General features: G+C 39.2%; 1 protein-coding gene and 1 long non-coding RNA gene across 3 annotated transcripts in view; one reads left to right on the forward strand and one right to left on the reverse strand.

Annotated features, from left to right (window-relative positions):
• Positions 1 to 12,740, reverse strand: part of ANKFN1 (ankyrin repeat and fibronectin type III domain containing 1) — a 494,531-nt gene that overhangs the window by 10,377 nt on the left and 471,414 nt on the right. The window contains exon 21 of the mRNA XM_082707691.1: positions 6,693 to 6,906. Coding sequence (XP_082563817.1) covers positions 6,693 to 6,906 — 214 coding nt within the window. The remainder of the gene's footprint in view (positions 1 to 6,692; positions 6,907 to 12,740) is intronic.
• The window catches only part of LOC309851870, a 70,492-nt gene that overhangs the window by 8,255 nt on the left and 49,497 nt on the right, over positions 1 to 12,740 (forward strand). The window lies entirely within an intron of this gene.

Raw genomic sequence — 12,740 nt, forward strand, 5'->3', positions numbered from 1 at the left:
CAAAGGTCTGAGCTTCTAATTTTCAATGGGGAATCATATTTTAGGACTCTCAGGAAGTACCTGTGCTGATTTCTGCAGGTACAGTTAGTTGCTTAGTTCTCTTACCTCTTCTGGCATTTTATTCATATATCTGTTATTGCATTTATCAAGGTTTATTATAAACTCATTTACATGTTTATCTCCATTATTGAACCATGAACTCTAGAGGGCATGCACTGTATCTTGTTTATCTCTGCTCATCTAATTTGAACATGGATAGTAGGCCCTAAGGACCTCCTAACAAGACTGTGACTTAATCATCACTGTGTTATTAGCCTCTTGTCCTGTTTCTCTGGTGCATACAACAAAGCTCTCAGGTATGCTGAACTGATTAAAACTAAAACAAATACTGAAATCTGGGAGTATAAAAAGAGTTGTAAGATTTGATTGCTTCTTAAAAACAATACTGAAAGCAGCCTGGAAGGAGCTAATTTACTTAATTTGCCACAGAAATTCCCGAAAATAATCACCTAAATCATTTTGCTTTATATTTGGTGATGCTTGACTTAAGAGTCAGCCTAACTGTAGCAAAAAGAACAAGTATCTTAAAATCAGATAAACCTGGGGTAATGTCCTGTCTTGCTTCTTACTGTGTATGTGATCTTGAGCAAATTACTTAGTGCCTCTGAACCTTTCATCCTCCATGGCCTATATGTAATCCATTGCCTGTCTCCAATAGGTACTATGGTGATTAAATCAGGTTGTTAGAAATACTTTTAAGTGCCACTCTTCCCTTCAATATTTAGAGAGTAACTAGAAAACATATTGCGAATATTACATATTGAAATACAAACCAGTAATCAGATAAACTTCCAAGAGTTGCTGTGAGAATGCTGTTGATAATAAAGGAGAATAATACTCTCTTGTATGGTGTCTTATGCTGGTGATGATCTAGTTCAGTCTGTATTTCCCAGCCTTGATTTAGCAGTGAATTAGTAAATGATATACCTTCTTTACCATAGCTCCTAAGAGCAAGGAAATAGGAGATAAATTAAAAGAAGAACTAGTTACAACTGTCATACCCAAGGAGAGGAAAATGGGCTTGGGTATGGAGTGGTAAATATTATCTTGTAGGTTCATGGGCCCACAGTTGGGAAACACTGTTCTAGTGGGAATCTAAATATTTGACTTCCATGGTGGTTGTATTATTTATTATAAGACTTAGTGGAACCTATTGCTTAGAGTGGGATACCCCTCCCAGAACGAGCTGGGAAAATCTCCAGGATGCCAGCCAGGGCACTGAGGAGAGTTTCCAGGGACTTAGGCCACTGCCACTCCCTCTCTTCCTGGAAAAGAATGCAAAGTGCAGCTTCCATCCCTAGATCCAGGCCATATGCTCCATTAAGCATTTTAGGCACCTTGCCTAGTTGTTATTTTAATAAACCTGGTTGTGCTCCTCAATTTCCCTTAGAAGGCCCACTGGGCAGGCTAGCATTGGTAGAACCTTGAGTTTCCCCTCTGACTGACCCAGGAGTTGTTTGATGAAAGTTCTGCCCATAGTATTAGTGCTGGCTTAGGAAGCTTGGCTTTCTTGCCATTGTAATGGGTGTTGCAACTCCTGGTCTCTGTGGATCAGGCCAACAACAGCAGAGTAGAGTTGATGTGGATTTTGAGGGCGTTATGTGGAGATGACATTTCAGGAAAGAATAATTGATTTAAAGCTATTGCTTTTCTCTTAAAGGCAGGGGGCATGGCAGGACAGAAAGACAGAAATAATAAGCAGTATTTGCCCTAAGAAAATCTGTCTTCACCTTTTTAATGTACCACTGTCCAAATTTGTATTTTTTATATGCTTCTCTGAATCTATTTCCAGTGTGTTTGAGTAGAATTTAAATAATTTATAAATGAAGAATTAAAATAAATCTCATCAGGTCTTGGGTAGAACCTCAGGGGTTGTTCACCTTCTGATTTCCCAAGAGAAATAACATCTTAAGAATCCTGTTGATTTTTTTGAACTGTTTATTTTATGCTATAGTGTTCTTAACATTGTCTGGGAAAAGGTTACAAGGAAGATTTACATTTGGAAGATCAGGATAATTTTCAGATGCATCTGAAGGAAACAACGCCCCCCACCCCTCTGTTGCCTCACCCATGCGTCACTAGGAGAAATAGCAGTATCGGAAAAAAAAATTGCTGCTGCCTGTGACCACTATACCCACAGAAAAGGAGTGGGAGAGAAAATACCCATGTGATGGACCAAATCGTTCCACCCCCTGCCTTGAGTTGCCTTTTCTAGGAGCCAACTTTCCCCCTTGGGTCCTTGGGAGATGCTTAATTTTAATTGACTCAGAGGAGTTCTACTTTGTGTTTGAAAACCACAAGGAAATGGGAAGAGTTCCACTCCCCCCTACCCTGTCCCCCAACACATGCAGATACACAAAGACAAAACCAAGGTACTCAACAGCCTTAAAACAGAATCTTGGGCTGGCAGTTTTGTGATAGACTGTACTTCCTCCAGCAGGCTCCTCGGAAATTAGGTGAACCCTACCCACTGAGAATGGAATTGTATTGCAAACTCTGCTCTGTGGGCAACTCACTGGGGATGTTCCTCTAAATAGGATTTTTTTCCTCCTCATAAATGGTTTCCAAATAAAAGTAGCACACTAGTGCAGAGGACAGAGTATGCAGAAGCAGATTTCATTGCTCTGAAGAGCTTTTGCTTTTGTGAGGGGATCGGACCTAAATGTTTCTCCCCAGTTTTCCTGTCACTGGGTTCCATTTTTCATTTGCTTCCCTCCACGTCTTTGTGTTTCACAGCCCATGGAATCTTGGCTTCAGAGAAATAAATGGACCCAAGAGAGAGTTATATTTTAAGGAACAGAATGATGATCGCTCACATTTTAGATTAATAATAAAATCCAAATGTAATTGGCCAGATCCTCCCAGTAGAGAGTGTTTGTAACCCGTCATCTGGCCATTATGAGAGTTTGGCACTTCTGTGGCACAGGAGAGGCCACCCTCATACAGCCAAGGGGACCTCCTTAGGACCCTGCAGCCAAGAGAACATTAAATGCTGGGAAGGTTCTGTGAGCAGAGAGGGCAGGCAAGGGCTGTGAAGGTGGAAGGGGAATTGAAGAATTGTTTGCAGACTTAATGTAGATTGTGGAACAACAGAGGGAGTATCTCTCTTGCCTTTAAGAAAAATGCCCTTACAACCCTAGACCTCTCTAGCTACTGCCCTCCCTCACTCTTCTTTTTCATAGCCAAGATTCTGAAGAATGTGTCCTTACTGGTTCCATTCCTTTACCTCCCATTTACTCCCTGATCTACTTCTGTTGGGTTTCTCTCTCCTCCCCTTCATATACCGCTATCATCCAGATTACAGATGACTTCGTTGTTGAAAAGAAAAATAACACAACAGAAGCTTTTCAGTTTTATTTAACCTCTCACCATTGTTTGACATGCTTTAATTTCTGTGACACTACTCTCTTGTTTTTTAATCTTCTTCCTCTGGTTGTTATTTCTTAGTCTAAGAAGTCCTGCTGTCCATTCCACAGGGATCTTTCGACTCTCCTCTCCTTCTCTGACTTCTCTCTCTAGGGAATCCCAAGCATTTTTGTAGCTACATAATTCATATGTCAATAATTCTTAAGTTCATATTATAAGTCCAGTCTATTTCCTGAGCTCCAAACCCCATAATCCTTTTTTGTTGGGATGCTCTAAACTAACTTACTAACCACCTAAACTAACTAACTAACCACCCAAGCTTGTTTCTCCTCTGGTGTAACCTTTTTTTGGTAAATGTCATGATATTCAGAGACATTCATGCCAGAAAACTTGGTAGCCCTCTGTTACTGGTTTCGTAATTGATATCCCAGGTTCCAGTACTATCCCACTGAGGTCTCTTCATCCAAGAGCCAGATTTGATTTGAAAGAATAATTCAGATCATATCAGTCCTTGCTTAGAAGTTTCCAATGGCTTTCCATCACAAGCAGAATAAAATCCAAACTACTTACCTTGGCCCTGCCTGATCTGGACCCTGCCTTCCTCTTTACACTCTTTCTCACCACTAGCCCCTTTATTGGCTCTGCTCCAATGACTTTGGCTTTCTTTTCATCCCTCACCCACTTTGGGGCCTATTGCTGTTTTATTGCCTGGAATATTCCAACTCCAGATTTTTGCATTACTGGCTCCTTTTTCTGTGGTTGATTCAAATATAACTGTCACAGATAGGTCTCTGCTGACCATCCTAGTGAATTCAGCATTCTCCCTGCTCATCTTGATTCCTGTTTTATGTTATACATCAGGATTTTCACTATATGAAATTATCTTGTTTATGCTTTCATTGTTACTTTTTCTAGAATGTAAGCTCTATGGAAGTGGCAACTTTATCACTATATCCCTGTTACCTCAAGGAGTACCTAGAACATAGCAGATAGCCAATAATTTTTTTTTTTTTTGTAATGAAAAGAGAAAAAGGCTGAACAATATCTTTGGATCCTGAGTTCAGCCAAACCGCTTATATTTCCCTTAATTACAATACAGCTGCACATTCTGCTTCCTTTGCCTATAATGCTCTCTTCTTTCCTTCATTTTTGGCTCAACTCCTGCTTACCCTTTAGTACTTTGTCATCCTCTCTGGGAAGTTCTTGTTGATCTTACGAGTTTACAGTTAGACATCCAGAAGACTCCATTAGCACCCTATACACATCCTCATCATAGCACATATGCTATTACCATGAAATTTTGTCAATGTAATTGTCTCCTCCACTAGACTAGCTTATGGCAGGGATGGTATTCATATGCCCAGCTCAGTGGGAGTCTACAAAAATATACTTGAGAAATTCTACTCAAAGAGTTCTTTAAAAAAAATACTCGGTAAATCCTAGAATACTTCAGTAATTATCTCTCAAGTTTTTTCATTTGCCAAGTTTTGGTCTTTAGACATTGAGTTTTTTAAAATATAGGAGCATATGTAAACTTACTTATAGATAAGGTTCATATCCCTACTACTGTTTTTTCTTTTTTTTTTTTTAAGATTTTATTTTTTTATTTGAGAGAGAGAGCATGAGTGGGGGTTAAGTGGGGGGAGCAGGTGAAAGGCAGAGATAGAGGGAGAAGCAGTCTAGCAAGCAGGGAGCCTGTCACGGGGTTCCAACCCAGGGCCCCAAGATCATGACCTGAGCTAAAGGCAGACATTTAACTGACTGAGCCACCCAGATGTCCCCCCCCCCACTGAAGTTTTCTATAATAAGAGTAATAACATTAAAAATGATACCTACAGTCTATTGTCCATTATATGCCATGCATCTCTTACATACACTGTCTTAACTACAAGTAACTTTTAAAGGTGTAGATATTATTAATTTTATTTTCTGTACATGGAAGCTGAGAGACTGAAATGTAATAGCTGTTCAAGCTTATAAGACTAGTAAATGAAAGCTATGATATGCTTTTTTCTTTTTTTTCTTTTCTTTCTTTCTTTTTTTTTTTTTACTATTGGAAATAAACAGGGTTGCTGGAGGGGAGGTGGGGGTGGGCTAATTGGGTGAAGGACATTAAGGAGGGCAAGTGATATGATGAGCACTGGGTGTTATATGTAGCTGATGAATTATTGAACATTACATCCGACACTACTGATATACGACTATATGTTGGCTAACTGAATTTAAATAATAATAATAATAATAATAATAATAATAACAACAACAACAGCAACAAATACTGTGATTTGAATCCAGGTCTCTGATTTCTTAGCCCAAGTTCTTTCTGCTACACCATGCTGCCCCCTATGGGACAAGCTCATATTTCAGAGCTCTTGTTTATTAAAAATATTAATTATTATTGTAAAGCTTACAGAATTAGAGTTCTTAAAAGTTATAGAATCAAGGAAGATGCTTTGAATGCCATTAATTTAAATGACTAGAAAACACTACTAGTCTCAACATGTCCTTGGCAAGAGGACTATACTGCCTTTGAGCAGTATGCTTCTCTGTGTTTATAAGCCAGAGGTCCTTTGCAGAACTTTGTGTTAACTGAACCATGTTTTTGTTCTTATCATTTCCATGTAAACTCACACTGAATTCCCAAGTGTAGAGGTGATGTGCTGGGCATCTCCACAGCTTGTCTGTAAGCTGTCTCCTTGTTTTGTTCATGATGAGGCCAACTTAGTTATTTAGCCTCAGGGTCAGGATGCCGGTTTATCCAATGTTTTTTGCTTTCCCAGTTTTCATCCCAGGACAGTGGTGCTATGTTGCATGAGAAGCTTGCCCTGAATTCTTACCCAGGCTAGCACTCTGTCTCTTTCCTGACACTCTCTATTTACTAGAGGCTGGGCCGGTTCCCCTTCCTTACTTGGTTTTGGTCAGATTCCCTTGGCTGACTTGGCCTTCACTTGGTACTGCATCAGTCCCCATTCTGCATTTCTGAAGCCCCATCATTGCTCTGTGTCCTTTTGTATCTTGGAAACTTAGGCTGGGACTGGACTAAAGCTTCTCCAATCCTACATGGAGTTGATTTCAGGTTACTGCCTTAGTTTCCTGTCCCTCTGCTGCTCTGATTTTATTCCCTGGATGCTTTTAGACTCTCACCATTATGCAGCATTTCCTCCTGTTTGCTGGGACCACAGCCTCAGCATAAAAGAGCCTCAGCAGTGGAGACAGGACCAAGAATCTGGAAACTGAAATACAGATCTTTAGATCTTATTGCTTACCGGTCACTGCCTTTCTTCTGTGCATCTCTGGGGATGGGGATGGGGATGGAAGACAGTCTATATGTGATGATGTAGAGTTGATCTTCTTGAGGTTCTGCTCCTCTGAAGGGTCTAGCAGCTTCGTGATGGGCAAGCCATAGACTGGTTGTTTGTATCTTGCATACTGTAGAGCATCCATGATCCACCTCATTTCACGCCAAACTTCATCTATTTGCTTTGGAATGAAATGATAAAAAATTTTGTTTATCAAACAGGTATTAAAAATGGGTAAGTTTCCCTGAGAGTCCAAGATGACACATTTTCCACAGTATTGGTTTTGAGTAAAAAATTTTACCATAGGCTTGCTAAGCCAGAAAATACCTCTTCTTATAATCTCTTGTGCCTTGCATATGTTTTTACCTGAGAGGCTATATCATGTAGTGCAAATAGTGGAAGACCTGAATTCCAGTTGGTACCCCCCCCCCCAACTTTTAGCTCTGTAATAATCTTTGGCAAGCCTCTTTGAGCCCCAGTCTGTGAATGTGGACAAAGCCCTCCCTTTTTATACCTCACAGGACTGCTGTGGTGACTGGGAGAAATGATGAATTTGACAGTGCTTTGTAAAGCTGCAGGGTACATTTCTCACACATATGGAGTGTTACTAATTTTTGGCATAAGATAAAATATTCCTCATTAGGATATTGGGAGGAACAGATATGATAAAGTCTAAATCTCAGAATACTTGAAGAAAGAAATGTAACTTCAGTTCTATGTGAACTAGAAAAGCAAAGCATTACTAGAATATTTTGCTAAGCAGAGATTCTTGGACCTATTTAATAGAAAATAGATAACTCTATATATTAAAATTATTACTTTCTTACATAGAAAATAAGTGCTTCTAAAGTACAAAGTAGCTTAATAGCTTATTCCTAAGTAATTAAAATAACCTTACATTTTTTGGGTACCTCATTCTATATTGTTATCATTTTGGTTTCTGGGTTACCAAAGTGATTTTAATAATATTTTCATTAAAAAGTACAGTAGTCATTTCTCTGAAGTCTATTAGTGTAAAAGTCACTCATATGTTTGTGTCTACCTCTGTGGATGACAGTTAGTCTCCCAGATCTTAATAGATACTGGCCATAAACTTGCTGGTTTTTCTGACTCTCCAAGGAGGGGCTGTTAGTTACATTATATTTTTTTTCCACGGCACCCTGGATCTTATGATAGGCTTTGCATCTGATTTCACTGGGTGTCTTTGGCAACCCGTTAACTTCTTTGGGACCATTTACTCAACTGTAAAAAGAGGAGGTTGGGCTAGGTAATGTCTAAGGTCCGTTTCAGTTCTGATACTTTATGATTTATTTTTGAAGAATATTTGGTAAGTTGGTGGCACTCAGCTTCCAGGTAAAAGGTGTCCATTGTATGAATACTGCAAAGTTAAGGTATTATAGAAGTTTTAAAGATAAAGGACTTCCCAGTGTTCTATTTTGTTTTCAAAATATCTTCTTAGGGCCTTAATCTGTACTTAAATAGTAGTCTTTAAAGAATATTCACAAACCTGGTATTCCTAAAAAACACAGAGTAAAGTCTGAAACTATGACAGTCTGCCATGTTCAGAGTGAACATTCACGGCTGGTAATGAAAGCATCTGATTGAATTTTAGCCTTTTTTAGGCAGTGAGTTGGGCGGGATGTTCAGCAGTGGGCAGGTTTTGAGGATGCGCTGAGTACTGGAGAGGGAGAGATAAGAAGTTCAGGGGGTAAAGTGAGAGTGCGAATCCCAGAGGAGACTCAGGCAAATTTTCTTGATGGGACTGTTGCGCTTTCAGCTGGCTTTTACTGGTCCTACTTCATGTAGCACTTCTGTCTCACAGTTATTTTAAAGGCACTACATGACTGTGGACAGCTTTTTAGGGTGCTTTCCAAGGATAGGGACTGTACTTTTCTTTCTTTTTGCTCTTGCCTATGCCAAGAGTAGATACTGAATAATGATTGTTCAGTGAACAAACAAATGAATGTATGGATGGTTACCTAATTCTTTAGATCTCTACCCTCCAACAGAGTTATTATGAGTATTAGTGGGAGTAGCTGAGTGCACTGTATAAATGATACATTGTTATTAAGTTTTCAGTTGTTACAATGAAAGTCATGATTACTGTGTGAGGCTGAGTGTGGCCTCCCCAAATAATGTCCATGTCCTAATCGCTGGAACTTGTGAATATTTTTTTTTAATTTTTTTATTTATTTGATTATTTGAGAGAGAGTGAGAGCAAGAGAGATCACAGAGGGAGAAGGAGAAGCAGACTTGTCACCGAGCAGGGAGAACCCAAGATAGGGTTCGATCCCAGGACCCTGAGATCATGACCGGAGCCGCAGGTAGACGTTTAACTGACTGAGCCACCTCGATGCCCTGGAACTTGTGAATATTACTGTATATGATAAAAGAGTAAATATTACCTTGCCTGGCAAAAGATGTGATTAGGTTAAGGATTTTGAGAAGGAAGTTTATCTTGGATTATTTGGGTGCACCCTAATTCAATAACAAATGTCTCATAAAGACGTTCTTATAAGATAGGCAGAAGGAGACTGGCAGACAAGAGAGAAGGAGGCAGTGTGACCACAGAGGCAAAGATTGAAGTGATGTGGCCACAAGTCAAGGAATGGCAACAGCTATCAGAAACTGGCAGAAGCAGAGAGCATATTTTCCCTTGGAGCCTCCAGAGGGAGTATGACCTGACCAATACTTGATTTCAGATTGTCAGTCCCCAGAGCTGTGAAAGAATACATTTCTTGTTGTTTTAAGTCACCCCTTTTGTGGTAATTGGTTTCAGCAGCCCTATGAAACTAATACAATTGTTAATAATAATCTACTTGTTCTCTTTGGGTAAGATTATTTCAGCATTACTGCTGAGGATGGATAGGGAGATTTAGTATACATTTTAAAATTATGTGTATAAACAATTTATATCTTACTTTTTCTCAGTGATGAAGTGAAGAAGTATTAGCTGATATAAGTTTAAAATATTTGTACAGGGAGGCCTCTGGGCTGAGTTTAACAGACTTAGCTAAGTAGCCCTAAAAGAAGTACAATTTTCACTCATTTTACCTTATACTGTTGATCTAAAAATAACTGACAACATAATCCCCCTGATTTTAAGGTCCAAATTCAGCTTCTAAAGACTTGCTGACACGTTTTTAAAAAAGAAAAGACCATGAACTCCGTAGGTCTGTTGGTTAAGAGTTCTGCATCCATTTCTCACCCTGCCTTTTAAAATTTTTGGTTTTCATCCCATAAATTACACCCTTTCTCTGTACTCAGGCAAGATAATATTTTTATTAAAATGTAAAGGTGATTGGTTTTCTCACAGCACAGTTACAAGGTGCTTGAGGGGATGATAGATTGGCTATATTTAATGAGCTGTGTTTCTATTACAGCTTAGGAGCATTTGAAGCATTACAGTATATAAATTATGGCCTAATTGCCCTTTAGGCTTTAGCAGCTCAAAATATGCCAAGCTCCAAGTCTCTACACTTTGACATTTCTGCTGTGTGTGCTGTCTATAAAACCTATATACCTTATCTATGATTTTCTTCACCTCCCCTGGTCCAGGCCCTCCCCTTTTCTGGCTGCACTCCTTGGCTTCTTTTCCTCGCTGTATTTACATAGACTCCCTTGCTCTTTACAATGTTTGGTTTGTGTAGTGACTTCAACACTGTCTTAGATCTGGAATCATACAAATGCTCTCACGGCTGGCGGTTGCCTCTGCAGGTTATGGTGTGTGGTGGGCTGAGCTGTGAATGCCAATGGGTGAGTGGCTCCAGCTGGTTTTCATTCTGAGTGAGAGAGGGATTGAGAAGCCCAACATAGATAAGGGGAGAAATGATATTGCATTATCTCTAGTCAGTGAAGTTATCCATGTTGGATAGAGCAAAGCAATCCATTGAAGGCTGTGAGTACAGGGAGATGGTCAGGGTTTACCCAGGTAAGAAGTGATTTTTTTGAACCCTTTGGGAATTGGCTTTTATCCAAGTCTACGTGTACCTGGCTGGCTGGAAGGAGAGTATGTAAAGGGGACTCTCAAGTTACCTGCTTTGGGAACTTTGAGGAATTGCTGGCCTGGCTTGTCTTTATCCATTCCACTTAATGGTGTGATGAAAGGGAAGAGAGAAAAAGGCAGTGGAGCCCTAGAGTAGGTGAAAAAGAAGGGGCCACTCAGGAACTCCTGAGTGGTCTGAGACTGAGAAAGACTGAAGAAAGTCAACTTTCTCATTGGATGACCATACTGGATTCAGGGGAAGGCTTAAGTGGAATAAAGCAGAAACAGAACCTAAGTCATGGTTAGAGAGTGCTTCTCTAAATGTATTTGTGGATGTTAAAGACATCATGAAATATTAGAGCCAACCAGTTCTTCAAAGTCATCTCGTCCACCCTTTCATTTTATGTATGAGAAAATCAGGGCCCTGGAGATCAAATGAATCGTCCATTACTCCAAGGTCTATCGGTAGAACTCAGGACTAAAAATGTATGCTAATTGATTTCTGGCCATTGTTCTTTTTCTGATGCTCCACTGCCCATTATATTGGATAGAAAAGATAAGCCAGTCTTTATTCTGTTGCCTCATTCTTCCCTTTCCCACCCCTTCCTCATATTAATGTTCCACTTTTACTGTAAATGAAATAAATGCCATAAATGTCTGGTTTTTTTAAATACCATATTTACAGGTCAAGAGAGCAAGTTATTTCTTAAGAGGTTTATTTCTTTAGTCTGAGAGGTCATTTAAGGTATCTCATTTATGGAGTCGGATAAGTAGGATAAGATTTGTCTTCTCACCACTTTGCAAGTATATTATAATACCTTCTTTCTGAGTACTAAGTAAATTCCAAATCTTGTATACCCATATTTCAGAGCATTTTCCCTCCTTATTAATAACCGAATAAATGAATATATAATTTACTTCATATTTACTATGTGCAGGTAGTGTGCTCAGTGCTTTATTGTTGTTGAATTCACAGTAATAGTATGAGTTAGTAGTACACTTACCTTCCCTATTTTACAGATTAGGAGGTTGGGATTCATTTTATTTTATTTTATTTTATTTTTAAGATTTTATTGATTTGTTGGAGAGAGAGAGAGCATGTACACAACCAGGGGGAGCAGCAGGCAGAGGGAGAAGTAGGCTCCCTACTGAACAAGGAACCCAGTGTGGGACTCCATCCCAGGATGCTGAGATCATGACCTGAGCAGGTTCTTAACCGACTGAGCCACTCAGACGTACCAGGAGGTTGGGGTTTAGAGAAATTTATTTGCTCAAAGCATTCCTTGCCTAGATGATTGTGATAGCTTCATATTTGATTTCACTGCTTTTGGTCTTCTCTTTAAATCCAGGAATGGTATGGAAATTATCTACAAACATAGCCAATGAGAATGAGTGCTTACTATAAACAACCAGTATGGCTATACCACTGAAAAGGACTATCTGCCAGCTTGAATCTATGCTAAATAGCTATGAGAGGCTATAACTTTCTTTCTTTAAGACTTTGGCCAAGTCCCTGTTGTCTACAGAATAAAGTACAAATTTCTTACTATAGCCTTTAATAAAGCCCTTGTGGACTGATCTCATTGCTACTTTCATTCTTGCCTGCTTTCTTACTACCTTCACTCAATTTATGGCCCAACCAACTCTGACTTCTCATCATTCCCCAAATACTATTTTCCTGCTTTTTCTGCCTTATCTGTTTATACTTTTTCTTTGAATGCCCCCAGTCTGTTTCTCCCTACTGTATAGTCTAATTTATCCCTCTAGGCCAAGCTTGGATATCAGTTACATCCTCTGTGGCAACTTTTCTTACACCCACAAATATTAATAAAGTGTTACTTCTTTGTGTTGACACAATTTTTTTTTTCAGTACTCCTCTTTTGGCACCTATCTCATTTTATAAATAGTATTTATACACATTTCTTGTCTATCCTACTGGCTTTAAAGCTTTTTATGGTCAGGGATTGTATCTAATTCAACTTGTATCTTTCTTGAAGTGCCTGACATCTGGGTATTCAACAAATACCAAA

The sequence above is a fragment of the Mustela nivalis genome, assembly GCF_964662115.1.
Source record: "Mustela nivalis genome assembly, chromosome: 17".
Taxonomy (NCBI): Eukaryota; Metazoa; Chordata; class Mammalia; order Carnivora; family Mustelidae; genus Mustela; species Mustela nivalis.